Source organism: Papaver somniferum, chromosome 8 (genome assembly GCF_003573695.1).
Source record: "Papaver somniferum cultivar HN1 chromosome 8, ASM357369v1, whole genome shotgun sequence".
Classification (NCBI taxonomy): domain Eukaryota; kingdom Viridiplantae; phylum Streptophyta; class Magnoliopsida; order Ranunculales; family Papaveraceae; genus Papaver; species Papaver somniferum.
The window spans coordinates 88,888,368-88,900,066 of record NC_039365.1 but is presented as its reverse complement, the minus strand read 5'-3'; the positions used below and the strand labels follow the sequence as shown (position 1 = coordinate 88,900,066).

Genomic DNA, 11,699 nt, shown 5'->3' with positions numbered 1-11,699 from the left:
GGACGCAAATATGCACATTTTCACAACAAGAGGGAGAATCTTTATATAGGTATTTGGAAAGGTTCAATGATTTATTATCCCAGTGTCCTCATCATGGTTTAGAAAAGGTTAGGCTAGTTCAGATCCTTTATGAGGGTTTAGATTATTCCACAACGACCATGGTTGAGTCTCTATGCACTGGTGGATTTGAAAACCAAACTGTTGATGCGGCGATGGAATTTTTTAATGAAATCGCCGAAAAAACCCAGCAATGGGAAAATAGTAGGGCACCCCAGAAAACAATTCTTTTAAGTAGAGGAAACGTTAATAGGGTAGAAGGAGGCTATGAATCAGATGCCAAAATTGCTGCTATAGCAAAAAGGTTAGAAGCCTTAGAAGTGGGCCAGACTAGTGGTAGAGTGGAGCCTTTTTGGGAAGGCCAGAATATTGAAGAGCAGGCCAATGCTCTTTATAATAACACTAGATTTGATAACCGTCAAAAGATTGACCCATATTCAGAAACCTATAATCCTGGTTGGAGAAACCATCCGAACCTTTCGTGGTCTAAGGGCCAAAGTCAAGGTCAGTTTAGTAATTCTAATGCTCCCCCAGGTTTTGCTATACTAAGAATCCTTCAGGACTAGCTCAGTTTCAGAATCAGTCAGATAAGAAAATCCTAAGTTTAGAGGAATCTCTCGCCTTGTTAACTCAGCAAACTGCAAAATTCCAGTTATCCGTAGAACAGAGTCTACAAGCTAGTAACAGGATAGGACAAGAAAATAGTCAGGCTATTTCCGAGTTAAAAACCCAGGTTGGTCTGATAAGTGATTCTTTGAGAGAAAAAGGTAAGTTTCCTAGTCAAACACAACCCAACCCTAGAGGAGTTCATGAATTAGGTGCAAAACCATCGAATCAATTGAATGTTGTTAGAACCCTTAGAAGTGGTAGAGTTGTAGACAATAAGGTAACCATGCCCGATAGTGAACATACTGTAGTTCACCCCTCAGGATCTCACCTCTCAGGACCAGTAGCTGAAGAGACTGATAAAGTTTCTGATGATGTGAATTCGGTTCCTGAAAGGTCTGATTTTAGGCCTAGAGCCCCATTTCCTCAGCTATTAGTACCAACAAAGAAGGAATCGAACTTTAATGACATAGTGGAGGTTTTTAAGCAAGTTACCATAAACCTTCCCTTATTAGATGCAATTAGGCAAATTCCTGCTTATGCCAAGTTCCTTAAGGATATGTGTACGCGAAAGCGAAAACTTAGCGTCCATAAGAAAGCCTTTTTAGCTAGTCACGTAAGTTCAATCATTCAAACACCACAACTCCAAAGTACAAAGACCCAGGTTCTCCTACCATTGCTTGCACAATAGGTAACTTCCGGGTAGAAAAAGCTTTACTTGACTTAGGAGCCAGTGTGAACTTACTGCCATTCCATGTATACTTACAGCTAGGACTTGGTGAAATGAAACCTACTCAGATGACACTGCAGTTAGCTGATAGGTCTGTTAAAATCCCTCGAGGTGTTATCGAGGATGTTCTTATTGAGGTCGACAAGTTTATTTATCCAGTGGATTTCGTGGTCCTAGATACCCAACCTGTCCCTGACCCAGAGAACCAGATACCTGTGATTTTAGGTCGCCCATTTTTAGCTACGTCTAATGCGATCATTAACTGTCGAAATGGTGTGATGAGTTTATCTTTTGGTAATATGACTATGGAGATGAACATTTTTAATGTCAGTAAGCAACCTCATGAGCTAGATGACACATGTGTTGAGGAGGTGAACATGATAGAAGCCTTAGTTCAGGAGTCATTACCAAACATCTTGTCTGAAGACCCATTAGAAAGTTGTCTATCCCATTTTGGTTTAGATTTTGACGACGATAGCACTATTGAACAGGTGAATGCTCTATTAGATTCTACCCCTGTGTTAGACACTGATAGATGGAAAGCTAGGTTCGAACCGTTACCAGTTTCTGAGACTACCCTAATTCCTTCTTTAGAAGAGCCCCCAAAGTTGGACCTTAAACCACTACCCGATACTCTAAAGTATGTGTTTTTAGGCCCATCTGAGACTTTACCTGTGATTGTAGCTTCCAATTTGGATAGTGATCAGGAAAGTAGGCTAGTAAATGTACTTCAAGACAATAAGGAAGCTTTAGGGTGGACTATAGCAGACATTAAGGGTATAAGTCCTACTGTGTGTATGCATCAGATTCATTTAGAGGAAGACTCCAAACCTTCTAGGGAGATGCAACGTCGACTGAACCCTAACATGAAAGAGGTAGTTCGAAAAGAGGTGCTTAAGTTGTTAGATGCGGGTATTATTTACCCAATTTCAGACAGTAAGTGGGTCAGCCCTGTTCAGGTTGTCCCCAAGAAATCAGGTATCACTGTAGTCCAGAATGATAATAATGAATTAATCCCAACCCGAGTGACCACGGGATGGCGTGTGTGTATTGACTATAGGAAATTGAACAAGGTCACAAGGAAGGATCACTTTCCCCTTCCTTTTATCGACCAAATGCTAGAGCGATTAGCTGGACATAGTCACTATTGCTTCTTAGATGGCTACTCCGGTTATAATCAGATCGTTATTGCCCCAGAAGACCAAGAGAAAACCACTTTTACCTGTCCCTTTGGTACCTTTGCGTATAGACGCATGCCTTTCGGGCTATGTAATGCCCCTGCAACTTTTCAGCGTTGTATGATGAGCATATTTTTGATATGGTAGAACGGTTCTTAGAGGTCTTTATGGATGATTTTTCAGTGTTTGGTTCATCTTTCGATGAGTGCTTGCATCATTTGACATTAGTGTTGACTAGGTGTAAGGAAAAAAATTTAGTGCTTAATTGGGAAAAATGCCATTTCATGGTTAAATCAGGAATTGTATTAGGGCACATCGTCTCTTCAAAGGGTATAGAGGTAGACAAAGCCAAAGTTGACCTTATTAAGACTTTACAGGTCCCAAAAACCGTAAAAGATATTAGGTCATTCCTAGGGCATGCAGGTTTTTACCGTCGATTCATTAAGGATTTTAGCTTGATTTCTAGACCTCTTTGCAATTTGCTTGCAAAAGATGTTAAGTTTGTCTTTGATGATGCTTGTTTAGAGGCTTTTGAGAAGCTTAAAACTTTACTCACTACTGCCCCGATAGTCCAGGCACCTAACTGGAACCTACCCTTTGAGATTATGTGTGATTCTTCAGATTATGCTATAGGCGTCGTTTTAGGACAACGAGAAAACAAATTACTTCATGTGATTTATTATGCTAGCAAAACTCTGAATGATGCCCAAATGAACTACACAACTACCGAGAAGGAACTTTTAGCCATCGTGTTTGCCTTGGATAAGTTTAGGTCCTACCTATTAGGTTCTAAGATCATAATCTATACAGATCATGCTGCTTTGAAATACCTTTTATCTAAGAAGGATACCAAACCTAGATTGATTAGATGGATCCTATTGTTACAGGAATTTTCCCCAGACATTAGAGACAAAAAGGGTGCAGAAAATGTAGTAGCAGATCACTTGTCTAGGCTAGTTGTTAGTTCCCCTAGTGATTCCCTTCCTATAAGGGATAGCTTTCCTGATGAACAATTGTTCTCTGTTTCCCAATCACCTTGGTATGCAAATATAGTGAATTATCTTGTTACTGGTCGAACCCCTCAACATTGGGGTAAGCAAGATCGTTCTAGGTTTTTAGCCGAGGTTAAGCATTTCTTTTGGGACGATCCTTATCTGTTTAAGTATTGTCCGGACCAGATTATTAGGAGATGTGTATCTGAGAGTGACCAGTCTAGTATTATCTCCTTTTGTCATGAACATGCATGTGGGGGTCATTTTAGTGCTAAGAAGACTGCTGCTAAGATTTTGCAGTGTGGATTTTACTGGCCTTCGTTGTTTAAAGATTCCCATAGTCATTGTGTTTCTTGTGAGCGTTGCCAGAAGTTAGGAACCATTTCCCGTAGAAATATGATGCCTTTGAACCCTATTTTAGTGATTGAGGTCTTTGATGTGTGGGGCATTGATTTTATGGGTCCATTTCCTATTTCGTTTGGTTATCTTTACATACTTGTCGCTGTAGACTATGTGTCTAAGTGGGTTGAGGCGGTTCCGTGTAAACGAATGACCACAGGGTCGTAGTCCAGTTTTTGAAAGAGAATATACTTACACGTTTTGGTACGCCGCGAGCTATAATTAGTGATGGAGGTTCACACTTTTGTAATAGACCGTTTTCTCTTTTAATGAAAAATACGGTATTACCCATAAAGTAGCAACCCCATATCACCCTCAGACTAGTGGTCAGGTAGAGGTTTCCAATAGGGAAATTAAACGTATTCTAGAGAAAACAGTTAATCCAAATAGGAAAGACTGGTCGTCGAGGCTTACTGATGCCTTATGGGCTTACCGTACTGCGTTTAAGACACCCATTGGAATGTCACCTTATCGTTTAGTGTTTGGCAAGGCATGTCACCTGCCTGTTGAGTTAGAGCATCGAGCCTATTGGGCTATTAAGAACTTAAACTTTTCACTTGACAAGGCAGGAGCTCAAAGAAAGCTCCAGCTCAATGAGTTGGACGAGATTCGTAGAGATGCATACGATAGTGCTAAGGAGTATAAGAACAAAATGAAACTTGTGCATGATAGGAATATTTTACGAAAGTCATTTTCTCCAGGTCAAAAAGTTCTTCTGTATGACACTCGTTTGCATCTATTCCCCGGGAAGTTGCGCTCTCGGTGGACCGGTCCTTTTGTGGTCCGTACTGTTTTTCCTCATGGCGCTGTTGAGATTGAGACACCAGATGGTAGTAGTTCTTCGAAGGTTAACGGTCAGCGATTGAAGCCCTTTTTAGAGCCTTTTCCTACAGGTGATGTTGAGGAGGTCCCTCTGGAGGACCCTGTTTACCTTGATTGACCATCGAGGCGATTTTGTATGTTGTATAATATTTTTGTAGGTTTTTGGTTACACTTCACCCAGGTACTATCTTTCCGACTTCTCTCTTTACTATTTCCTCATGTTACTTATATTTTTGGTACTGTTCTTTGATTAGAAACATTGAGGACAATGTTAGATTTAAGTTTGGGGGTGGGGTAGAACTTTTTGTTACCTTTTCGTTGCAATAAATAAACTCCAGAGCCTAGAAATTTATCCCTATTAAGGATGGCACTAACCAATCTAAGTGGATGGAAGCATTTTGGTTGTAGGAGTTGAGGAACCAATCTGACTAGATGGCAACATCTAAAGAGTCTATTCATAAAAGCACAGAGCTCAGGTGTTAGAAATAACATGATAGTTTCACCATATCTCGTTGAGTCCTTTTCACTTCTGTTTTTATTTTGTTTTGTTTTTAAACTATGTTTCTCTAAGTGATTAGGTGGGGCTCACGATTCAAGTTGTTACCAATGCTAGGGTGAATTAGAGTGATTGAGATACAAGAAAAAAAAAAAGACCAGACCACCAGACCAACTGGAATAAATTCAATAAAGTCGACCACTGGAACCCTTGTATATGCCCGTTGTCCTTGTATATGCCAGTGTGTTGATATTAGTCAGACCGGTATCTCAGTCCATTAGGATAAGTTCATTTTGGCGGAGGCCCTCAGACAGATATGAGAAACACCGTTCACCTAGTAAATATCAAAACCATCTATGTTTTTCTATATCCATCTTCTTGATCTATCCATGAGATTAGTTTTGACTTCGGATATTGATGTCCATAGTGTGAATATCTGAGTAGAGCTCTGTCACTTCATATGAATTTTAGTATGCTTGAGTGCAAACTCGTGTACAACAATTGGAATTTCGCATCAGGGTACTTCCTCCTGTAGTCAATAAGTATGCCAACCAAGGAGATTCTTTAGTGCCTTCCAAGGTTCTGTGTAGATAGCTAGGGTCTGGAGTATAAAGGTTTTGTGGGTATACCTCTGGTAAGCCCTCCGGAGACAACACTCCGCCTAGGGCACCTAGGGGTTTAAAGGCTTATTGCATACGCTAAATGCAATCGACGATGCCTGCGACAGTGAGTTAGGATTTTATTTCTATTTTATTTTTGCTCGAGGACTAGCAAATAATAGGTTTGGGGGTATTTGATAGACACATTTTTGTGTCCGATTTGTCTCGATTCTATATATTGTTAGGGCTCATTTTTGTACTTATTATGGTGTTTTATTTATTTGTAGGTATTTTTGGAAATAAACATTTTTGGAAAAAAATGGCTCGAAAAGTTGTCGGAAGCACCCAGGACATTTGCTATTCGGACTCTCACTTTGGATAAGGGGTAACCTAATTACTAAGGGGCATCCCATTTCCAGGCAGTTGCTAATCGCACCCCTACTCTGGATAAGGGGCAACCATCTTCAACATTTCAAAAACCAGGTTTTGGCGGGAAAATAGTGCAGTGAAGAAAGTTTTGGCAATCGTGATTTGGAGGAGTTTGAGGTCGATTAAACCTCTGATTTTCATAGGATAGACTCCTTATGGGTCTAGGAATCTGATATGGGTGTTTAAATCGATTAGACTGGGCTCAATCGACGGATTTTTCTCACAACAGAAAATATGGAAAGTCACGTGTGTGACCTGTTTTAGGGAATTTTAGAGAGATTAAAGCGCTGTAAACCTTCCCAAAGGTTTGTATCTATCTAAGGAATAGTTTAGAATAAAAAGGAAAGCTCAGAAACGCGTAGAAATTCTAAAACAAGAAATTGCCGCAACTTGGCCGTGAAGAGAAGGAAGGAGATTTGGGAGAGATTTAATCGGTATTTTTGATATAAATATATGTCTTGGGTCATATAGAAGAGGTGTCGAGAGTTTGGGAACCTAAGGAGAGCCAGAGAAGAAGAAATCAGAGCTTTACCAAACTCTGTTTCTGCTCTGCTGCTGCTGAAGAAGAAGAACGCGAAGAACATTGACGCACGGGAAACAGTCGCAGAACAGTGTCGTTGTTTAACATCTGAAGAACATTAAGCTATGCAGGGCAGTCGTATTCTAGGGTCTTAAAATCGGCGACAAAGCAACAGTTTTTCTGTAACAGTTCCATTGTAACAGCTGTTTTGCAACACCAATACATTGTTGCAAACAGTCTGTGTTATTACTTTTCACTCTTTTAATCATCTTTTGAGCAACAAACACATATTTTGAGATCATGATTAATATGAGGAGACAAACCCCATTGCTGAGGCGGTAGAGGAAGCTATTTTTCCAACAAAAAGTGGTATATTCTTTTTTATCTTTTTATTTGCAATAATTATATGATTATTTGCCTTGAACTATTATTGAATATGATTTTTATTTGAGTGATTGTGATCTATTTTGATGGAGTATGCTTAGTTTTAAGACTTTTGATGCTTCATACTTGGTATTTTCAATTATTACTTTTGAAAATCTACTTGTTGCAATATTTTAGAATCAAATTAAACAAGAAAATTGCATAAATATAAGTATTGGTTTAATGACTTTGAACTTGGAAAATAGTGGAATTTTAGCCTCAGTGTTTCTTTTAGTATTGATATCATCTTTGATTGAGTTTGCTATAATTTTTAGTGAGTTTTCTATTTTAATATTAGAATTTAAGTCTAATTAATATCCTTCACAAGTCTGAGAATCGAACCACTTTTACCACTATCTACAAATCACATCAGTATACCCATGTAAGAGACTTTGAAATGATCTGTGACACAATGAGTTACCCGAATATCTCTAAAGATGTGGTTAGGTTGCGTTTGTTTCATTTTTCCCTAGAAGAGAGAGCCAATGAGTGGTACCATTTGATTCCCTCTGAAACAATCACTACCTGAGATGGCCTTGTAGAGGCCTTTGTTAAGAAGTTCTACCCACACCACAAGACTTTTGTTGTTAGGCAGTCTATTCAAACCTTTAAGCAGAAAATAGGTGAACACCCACACGATTATGTAGAAAGGTTTAATGAGTTGTTATACCAATGCCCACATCATGGCTTTGATAAAGGCCAGATGGCCCAAATATTATATGAGGTCCTGGATAGTGAAACCAGAATGCAGGTAGAAACAATGAGTGGTGGAGAATTTACCCATCAAGACCCAGATGAATGTTTTGACGAGTTCATCGGGTTAGCTGAGAAGACTCGTCAATGGGCTTCAATGAGGGAGCCTGAAATAACTAGGAACCATATCCATAGGGTCAATAGAGTTGATAATGGGTCTGATATCCTTAGGCGTCTAGAGGCCTTAGAGATGAACCATGGGTCCAATTAGACTATGAGATATAACAGTGAGCCCAGAACCTATCCATGTACTATCTGTGGTGACCAAAATCATATTGGACCTCATTGTCCCTATTTTACCCTAGTGAAAGTACTCGTGACCAGGTTAGTATCCTACATGGTGGTATGAACTGTAAGTATGAGGGTCGACCCAAGTTCAACCCATACTCTAATACCTATAACCCTGGTTGGAGACATAACCCGAATTTCTCGTGGTCTAAAGGTAACCATCAAGGTGGCCCATCTAGCAACCCACCACCAGGTTTTTCTAGGAACCAAGCTCAAGTCCAAGAACCAAGACAAGTTGATAAAAAGGTGTCATCTCTAGAGGAAAGTATAAGACTCTTAGTTTAGGGTAATGCCCTAAACAATTCCCAGACTACCCAAAATATCAACCATTTAAGTCAAAAGCTCGATGACTTTATCTTGACGAGTCAACGGTACCAACAAAATAGTGACCGAGCAATTAGCAACTTAGAGACTCATGAAAGTCAACTTTCAAGCAGGTTAAATGATAGGGAGAACGGGAGATTTCCTAGCCAACCGACTCCGAATCCAAAAGGAGTTAACCAGGTTAATGGGCCAGTAGTTCTAATCATAACAAACATGTCAAAGCAGTTATCACCCTTAGGAGTGGTAAAACATCAGAGAAGTCGGTAGAACCACCTAAGGATAGTAATCCAGCTGAAAAAGAGACCGAGGTTGACCAAACTTCGTCTAAAGACTCTAATGATCTTGAGAGTGCCAAGCGTCCAAGTGAGGAAGCTACCCCTGAGAGAGTGTACATACAACCTTCACCATTTCCTCAGAGACTCGCTAAGAAAAAGCCTAGTACATATGCTGAAATCCTAGACATCTTTAAGAAAGTTAAGATTAACCTTCCCTTGTTAGATGAAATTAAACATGTACCGACTATGGTCAAGTTCCTAAAAGAGATGTGTACTGTCAAGAGAGACGCGAGTGTCCACAAAAAGGCGTTTTTTACCCAACAAGTTAGTTCCATAATCTCACAAAAGTACCCGGTCAAATTTAAAGATCCTGGTTGTCCTACTGTCACATGTGTCATAGGTAAACACACGATAGACAATGCTCTATTAGATCTTGGGGCTAGTGTGAATCTTTTACCGTTCTCGGTATATGAACAACTTGGACTAGGTAAGATGAAACTAACTCGGATAACACTACAGTTATCCGATAGGTCAGTCAAAATCCCACGTGGAATTATTGAAGACGTTTTGGTTCAGGTAGAAAACTTTATCTATCCAGTTGACTTTGTGATTTTGGACACTCAACCCGTCTCTCGTCAAGATATCAATATCCCAATCATCCTAGGTCGTCCATTTTGAGCCACTGCAAATGCGGTCATACATTGTCAAACTGGCCTAGTAGAATTTTCCTTTGGGAATCAGAAAATCTCAGTGAACGTTTTTAAGGCGTTACAAGCCCCACCGTACCTCGAACACAATGAGTCTATATGCATGATTGATTCTCTCGTTGAGAATACCTTTACCACCAATAGTGTTAGTGATCCTTTAGAGGCGTGCTTGGCCCACTTTGGAGCCTACTATGATGAGGATAGTCATTTTGAAGAAGTTAATGCGTTGTTAGATTCTGCGCCAGTAATGAATTATTGAAAATGGCAGCGTAAACCAGAACCTCTTACGCCGACCGTAGATAAACCCCTACCACCATCAGTCAAGGCACCCACCCTTGAATTAAATTCGCTGCCATATACACCGAAATATGTATTTCTTGGTAGTGAAAATACTCTTCCTTACATAATTACCTCTGACTTAGAGCATGATCAGGAAAGTAGACTAGTTAGTGTTCTCTGAGAGCACAAGACTGCAATAGGGTGGACTATAGAAGATTTGAAAGGAATTAGTTATGTTGATTGTATGCACCACATCTATCTAGAAGAAGGTGTCAAGACTTTAAGAGAAATGCAGAGACGTTTGAATCCTAATATGAAAGAAGTTGTTCGCACTGAGGTGCTCAAATTATTAGATGCGGGTATCATATACCCCATATCTGACAGTAAATGGGTCAGTCATGTCCAGGTTGTCCCAAAGAAGTCTAGGATTACAATAGTTGCGAATGAGAATAATGAATTGATCCCTACCCGTGTTACTACCGGGTGGAGAGTATGTATAGACTACCGTAAGCTGAACTCAACCTCTAGGAAAGAACACTTTCCCCTACCATTCATCGACCAGATGTTAGAAAGATTAGCTGGCCACAGCCATTATTGTTTCTTAGATGGATATTCTGGTTATAACCAAATTCCTATAGCATTGGAGGACCAAGAGAAAAAAACCTTCACATGTCCATTTGGTACTTTTGCTTACAGGCGTATGCCTTGTGGGTTGTGTAATGCACCCGCAACATTCCAACGTTGCATGCTAAGTATCTTTTCGGACATGGTCGAGCGATTTCTCGAGGCCTTTATGGACGATTTCTCGGTTTTTGGATCCTCTTTCGATGAATGTTTGCACCACCTTACACTAGTTCTAGAACGTTGTAAAGAAAATAACTTAGTCCTTAATTGGGAAAAGTGTCATTTTATGGTTAAATCTGGAATAGTGTTAGGACATGTGGTATCCTCTAAGGGAATAGAAGTTGATAAAGACAAGGTTGAACTAATTTCAAAATTAAGACCACCTAAGAATGTAACAGATGTTAGATCTTTTCTTTGCCATGCTGGATTTTATAGACGTTTCATCAAAGACTTTAGTAAGATTGCTTTACCCCTGTCAAACCTACTTGCTAAAGATACTGCCTATGTATTTTATGAAGCCTGTGTTGCGGCTTTTGAGAAGCTAAATTCATTGTTGACTTCTCCCCCTATTATCCAACCACCCGATTGGAACCTCCCATTTGAACTCATGTGTGATGCGTCTGATTATGCGGTTGGTGTTGTCCTTGGCCAACGACGTGATAAAGCACCTAGTGTGATTTATTATGCTAGTAGGACCCTAAACGATGCCCAGTTGAATTATACAACCACTGAGAAATAAATGTTAGCCATCGTTTTCGCTTTGGAGAAATTTAGATCATATCTCCTAGGGTTTAAGGTCATAGTTTATTCTGATCATGCGGCACTCAAATATCTCCTTTCAAAGAAGGACTCAAAACCTCGGCTGATCAGATATGTATTATTGTTCCAAGAATTTACTCTAGATATTCATGATAAGAAAGGGCCTGAAAATGTAGTAGGTGACCATTTATCCCGTATCCTTGATAAAACTAGAGATGATGAGAGACCGATCCTTGACACGTTCCCTGATGAATAATTATTTTCCATCTCTTTGTTACCCTGGTTCGCAGATATTGTGAATTATTTGGTAACCGGTCAAATGCCCGACCATTGGTCTAAACAGGATAGAGCTAAATTCTTGTCTGAGGTTAAATACTTTTTCTGGGATGATCCATACTTATTTAAATACTGCCCTGATCAGATCATCCGTCGTTGTATT

At 39.7% G+C, this 11,699-nt stretch overlaps 1 protein-coding gene and 1 pseudogene across 1 annotated transcript; one reads left to right on the top strand and one right to left on the bottom strand.

Moving 5' to 3' along the window:
- On the bottom strand, positions 1-100 carry LOC113307190 (annotated as a pseudogene).
- An 8,607-nt stretch (positions 101-8,707) lies between these two features.
- Positions 8,708-9,569, top strand: LOC113305756. The gene is made up of 2 exons (XM_026554759.1): positions 8,708-8,729; positions 8,842-9,569. The coding sequence occupies exons 1-2, from the start codon at positions 8,708-8,710 to the stop codon at positions 9,567-9,569; spliced, it is 750 nt and encodes a 249-aa protein (XP_026410544.1).
- Positions 9,570-11,699: the final 2,130 nt, after the last annotated feature.